Here is a 5833-nt window from a genome sequence, read left to right as displayed (position 1 = left end):
CCCCCCCTGTTACTTGACACCCGCAGGTGTTATATACTTAAAATCTTAATATTAAAGGTACCCTTAATTAATAAGAACCAAAATTAATATCCTCCTCCCTCTTGTACTTAGTCATTATCAAAAATTGTTCAATGCCCTTTTATTTTCCACTCTTTTTCTACGTATCTCCTGAACTTTTTCCACTGCATCTTAAATACTTCTAAAGCATAGTCTCTTAAGGTTCATGTTAACTTGCCCATTTCACCCCAGTGTCATAACTTTTACAATCCAACCCCATCTCTCTGGTATTTTTTCTTGCTTCCACAACCGCGCATACAACGTCCTAACTTTTTCCACTCCATCTTAATTACTTCTAAAGCATAGTCTCTTAAGGTTCATGTTAACTTGCCCATTTCACCCCAGGTGTCATAACTTTTAAAATCCAATCCCATTTCTCTGGTATTTTTTCTTGCTTCCACAACCGCGCATACAACGTCCTAACTTTTTCCACTCCATCTTAATTACTTCTAAAGCATAGTCTCTTAAGGTTCATGTTAACTTGCCCATTTCACCCCAGGTGTCATAACTTTTAAAATCCAATCCCATTTCTCTGGTATTTTTTCTTGCTTCCACAACCGCGCATACAACGTCCTAACTTTTTCCACTCCATCTTAATTACTTCTAAATCATAGTCTCTTAAGGTTCATGTTAATTCGTTCATTTCACTACATGTCATAACTTTTACAATCCAACCCCATTTCTCTGGTATTTTTTCTTGCATCCACAACTACGCATATAATGTCCTAGCATCTGAAAGCAAGTACCAAATTATAGTTCTATTTTCTTTTGGAAATTTTTCCATTTGTAATCCCAACAGAAAAGTCTCTGCAACTTTCTTAAATTCATATCCCGAGATCCTAGAAATTTCTTGTTGAATCATCCGCCGATGCTTTTTTTTGCTCTTTCACAAGTCCACCACATACGGTAGAAAGAACCTTCATGTTTTTTTTTACATTTCCAACATCTGTCTGGCATCTTATTATTCATCTTTTGCCAATATCACCCAGTGAGTTGCATTTGAACCCAAGTCTCCTAGGTTCTTGTTTAGCACTTAACCCGCTAGAGCCAGTGGAGTGTTTTACTTACTTTACTGTAGCCCCCCCCCCCCTTTTTTGTTTTTGTTTTTTGCTGAGACTGAAATGTAAGAACAATCTTCTCAACTAGGATAGGCATTAGAGGACCACACTAGGATCTGGAACCATCAAGTTCAAATCCTGACTCCGCCACGCAAGATTGCTGGTGACTTTGAGCCTATCACGCTCTCTTGCCTTAGCCTACCTCACAAGGTTGCTGTTGCGAAGATAAAATGGAAAAGGAGAAAAACAATTGATAAGCTGCTTGGTATCATGATTAGGGAGGGAAACAGGATGTAAAAACTAAGCACTACACCACAATGGTTTCAATGAAATGTGGAGGCTGGACAGTTGTAAGAGACCGCAGAGGCTACTGTTACACGGCTAACCCTACTGACGTCCAAGCTCTGACAAAATTGGGCTAGTCGGTTATATTCAGGCTTCCCATGAAACATTTACATGCGGATAATTAGAGAAATAAGAGCCCCAGTGGTGCAGAGTGGTAAAGCCGCAGCACAGCGGTTCTAACCTCTGCTAACGACCTGAGTTTCACGGTTAAAACAATTTTATTTGGTAACAAATTATATGTCCTGCATCATTAATAACTTCTTTTAACTATCCCACATATTATTTTCTAGCCATCCCTCCCCCATTACTTGACCCCCGCCGGTGTTATTTACTTAAAATACTAATGTTTAAAGGTACCCTTAACTAATAAAAAATGAAAATTAACATTCTTCTTTTTTTTCTAAGACTTCATCATTATCAAAAATTGTTCAATGTCCTTTTATTTTCCACTCCATCTTAAAAACTTCTAAATCATAACCTCTTAAAATTCTTGTTAACTCGTTCATTTCACACAATGTCATAACTTTTACAATCCAACCCCATTTCTCTGGTATTTTTTCTTGCATCCACAACTACGCATATAATGTCCTAGCATCTGAAAGCATGCACCAAATTATAGTTCTATCTTCTTTTGAAATTTTTTTCCATTTGTAATCCCAACAGAAAAGTCTCTGCGACTTTCTTAAATTCATATCCCAAGATCCTAGAAATTTCTTGTTGAATCATCGGCCAGTACTTTTTTGCCCTTTCACAAGTCCACCGCATACGGTAGAAAGAAACTCCATGTTTTTTACATTTCCAACAACTGTCCGGCATCTTATTATTCATCTTTGCCAATTTTCTTAGGAGTCATATACCGTCTATATATCATTTTAAAACAATTTTCTTTAATACTATGATACGTTGAGAGTTTCATAAAGTTCTTCCACAAATATCCCCAAGTTTCCATATATATTTCTTTATTTACATTAATTGCCCACTTAATCATTTGAGATGTCACTACTTCATTTTAAAAGTAACATATAGATTTTTGAAATTAATTTTTCATTGTCTCCAAGCAGAACTTTTCCCATTTCTGTTTGTTCTCATCTCATTCCTTCAGTTTTAACATCGCTTTCCACCAAACTTTTTATTTGTTGCGTTTGAAACAATCATATTTATTATTCAACTCTTCGGCAGTTTTCAATTCTATTTTACAGCTTTGTATTTTTAGTTTATACGACACCCTTTTTCCCTCTCCCATCTCCGCCGTTATCCTTATTACTTCCGCAGGCACTGAGGATAGAGAAATGTTACGACCGTTCCTTTGTCATAGATTGCTATTTGATCATGTTTTGCGCGCTTCGGTTTTAATACAAAGGCACGCAAATCGGGGCCCTCGGCGGTAGTTTCTAAAGCATCCGCGCAATTCGATGTTTTGATTACGCGTGTCTTAGACGGTCGTTGTATATAATCGAATAAAATATAATACGCGATCGCGATGTATAACGTTAGACAACCTTGTTACTCTGACTTTTGAAAACCCCGAGATAGGCCCCCTTCTGCGAATTCGGCTCAGCGGCCCGCCACCAATAGGGGAGTCGCCGTTGTTCAAACGCGCCAGCGGGTGCGGGGGGGGGGGGTCGGCGCAGGATTCTCTTTAAATACGGGAAACCCGAGCGCCGTTCTGACGGCTCCGTACCACCATGGCGAATACACCCCTGTCTGTTTTTAATCCTGTGGTCCCTGGAGCACCCGTGAGGAGGAAAACTACAGCGAGGATTCAAAAACCTAGCACCGATTCTGACAAGGAGAATGTACAGCCGGTTCTTGCTAAACGCCTTTTTGCTTCCCCCGAGAAAATGAAAGATGGGGCAGAAATCTGTACACCGAAGCGGAGTAGATGTTTCCAGGATGGTGAGAGTTGTGACTCCGTGAATCCGTCACAACAAGATACATTTAAGGTGGGTAGAACAACATGGGAAAGATGTGTAAAAGGTTGTGTTGTTTCTGTTTAGGCTCCTTTTCTCATTTTGTGTGTTTGTGATTTTTAGAAAATTTGTCTCGTGGACTTGTCCGGTGTTCAGACGTCGATTCATACCGTCCTGCAAAAATACGTGGGAGTGTCCGATGAAGACGTTCCACCTGTGGACAAGCAAAAGTCACGTTCTGCGATGTACAAACTGATAACTGCCACCGCTTATTCTGTTCTCAATTATTGCTCCAACGATCTCTCTTATTCTATGTGTGACGGATGCATTTTAGATAGACCCGGACAGAATTCTCATGTATGTTTGACGTGGTCCTCTGCTTTTTACGATGAGAACTTAAGATATGTTTGTCGCAATCTGAATATGGGCCCCGTGTTGTATGTGATCACGGTTATTGCGTGTTTTCTTGATTGTTGTGGTATTAACAAGAATCATGTCATAACGTTGGCCAACCTGGTGGAAGGCGTACAAACATCCCCGACCCCCTGTGAACAATTGAGAACGTTGTTTCAGAAATGCCACCGACCCTATGTGACACTTGTTGAGAAATTTCTGCATAATACATTTCAGAATGGCACATCTGTGAATACCTTTCTTTTCCCCCTTTTGTAAATAAATTTTAAAAACTTTCTGTAATAAATGTACATTTTATACATTCACATGTATAAAAATAAAAATGTATTTAGAAGCCGTTGAGTTTGTGCAAATTTTGATACTAAAAAATATTCGATATTAAAAAAGATCACGCTGCATTTAGGGAGGTCGCTTTTGATCAGTAAGAGGGAGATTGACGCCGATACGCCGATAGACGTATGGTTTTACCAATAACGATGAAAATAACGGCTCTGCACCGAGAAAACTTAAAATAGACCGAGAGCTATTTAAACACAAGTCCTAATACCGACAGCGTGTTTTCACGGGTTCCTTACTTTAAAAAACAACACCGTGCACGCTCTTCCCCACATAATCCTGAACAGCTCTTTAAAAGTTCTTTAAAAGCCGGAGCAAGTCTTTTTCTGTAGCGGTTCCGTTCTTATGCCCCGGCTGAAGGAGGGGGCCGTCTCTTCTCTCATCCGATACCACCAACACAGAAAGTCCTTCTCCTGGTTTGTTTTAATAATGTATAATCATGCCAATTTTTGGCTAATGGCTTTTTGTAAAACACTTTGGGCAACAAAGAAACAAAGTATAAAAATACACTGAATAATCGGACACACCCTGTTATTACATATAAGCTTTTTTCCTTTATTTTCACTTTACGGTGAAACACTCCCCTGTAAATATGACCTATTGAACAGGGTAGGAGTGACGGTGTAAAGGCTGCGGATCGCAATTGTGGGAGGATAGGTTTCTTCGGCGTTTGCTTGGGCGGATTAAAATTAGCTGGGGCAGGTGGGGTAAGAAACGGAGGGAGTCTATCTGATTTTATATAGGAAAGCGGGTGTAATATTGTATAAAGATGGCTACGAATCAAAAGTGCCGAGGGTGAGCATAATGGGAAAAGGTGAGAATGGGGGGAGGCCGGAATCAGGTTGGGGTGCAATAAACATATTACAAAGTAACACACGAGCAACAGCGTTATAGTCCGCCGCCGGATCATGTTAGGGAAAGGGGGGGGGTATGTTCCTTGTCTATACACGTAGGTAATCCCATCATTCTTTTACCCGTGTTCTTTCGGACGGTACTTCCTCTACATTTCTATGACCGTATCTATTACAGATGCTTAATTTGTCGGCTTCTCGGTTTGTAAGAAACCTACCGATTGGGGGAAAGTAGGTTGTAAAACCGTATCTGTATAGAACCGGCGGTACTGGGGCACGGTTGGAGCAGGCCGACGTATTCATCGGCAGTCATCGAAGAGTCGCTATGCTGAGCGATCTGACAGCCGAGACAAGGCGACTGGTGGATGGCTACTTGCGACGCAACCTGAGTGGTTCGGTGCTGTCTCACAGCCACACGGCCAAGACCCTGCGGAGAGTGGCTGACAAGCTGGAGAGCCGTGAGAAGACATTCTTTCACTCCATTTGCTCCACAGCAATCTTGCCGGAGCCTGGTAGGGCAGACGTCCATTTGAGACGTGTGGCGGCGCAGATGGCATCTGATGGCGGGCTTAACTGGGGTCGAGTAGTGGCGCTGTTTGTGTTCACCGGCACCTTGGCAACAGCTCTGGCTGAGCGGGGGGCCCACGAGGAGATCGGCGGCCTGACAGAAGCATTGGTCATCTATCTGTCTGTGGAGAAGCGCGAGTGGCTGGAGGCGCATGGTGGCTGGGAAGGGTTCTACCGCTACTTCAACAAACACGGTTCTGATTCAATCAGCCGGTGCGATACCAAAAGCAACACTATCATAGCGACCGCCGGATTTGTCCTAGCAGGATTAGCTTTCCTCATGGCTGTGAGATAA

The 5833-nt window shown here is 41.7% G+C and overlaps 1 protein-coding gene across 1 annotated transcript; it reads left to right on the top strand.

The window, feature by feature from the left end:
- Nucleotides 1-5296: 5296 nt before the first annotated feature.
- LOC132580995 (anti-apoptotic protein NR13-like) lies at nucleotides 5297-5833 on the top strand. Its single transcript, XM_060252000.1, has one exon. It carries the CDS (start codon nucleotides 5297-5299, stop codon nucleotides 5831-5833), a length of 537 nt encoding a protein of 178 aa, XP_060107983.1.

Source organism: Heteronotia binoei, chromosome 13 (genome assembly GCF_032191835.1).
Source record: "Heteronotia binoei isolate CCM8104 ecotype False Entrance Well chromosome 13, APGP_CSIRO_Hbin_v1, whole genome shotgun sequence".
NCBI classification, from domain to species: domain Eukaryota; kingdom Metazoa; phylum Chordata; class Lepidosauria; order Squamata; family Gekkonidae; genus Heteronotia; species Heteronotia binoei.
Note: the sequence above shows the minus strand (reverse complement) of the source record. Positions and strands in the feature narration are given on the sequence as shown.

What these genes read in the sequence shown, in the direction of transcription:
- LOC132580995 (XM_060252000.1), top strand. Translation starts at nt 5,297, where the DNA reads ATGCTGAGCGATCTGACAGCCGAGACAAGGCGACTGGTGGATGGCTAC.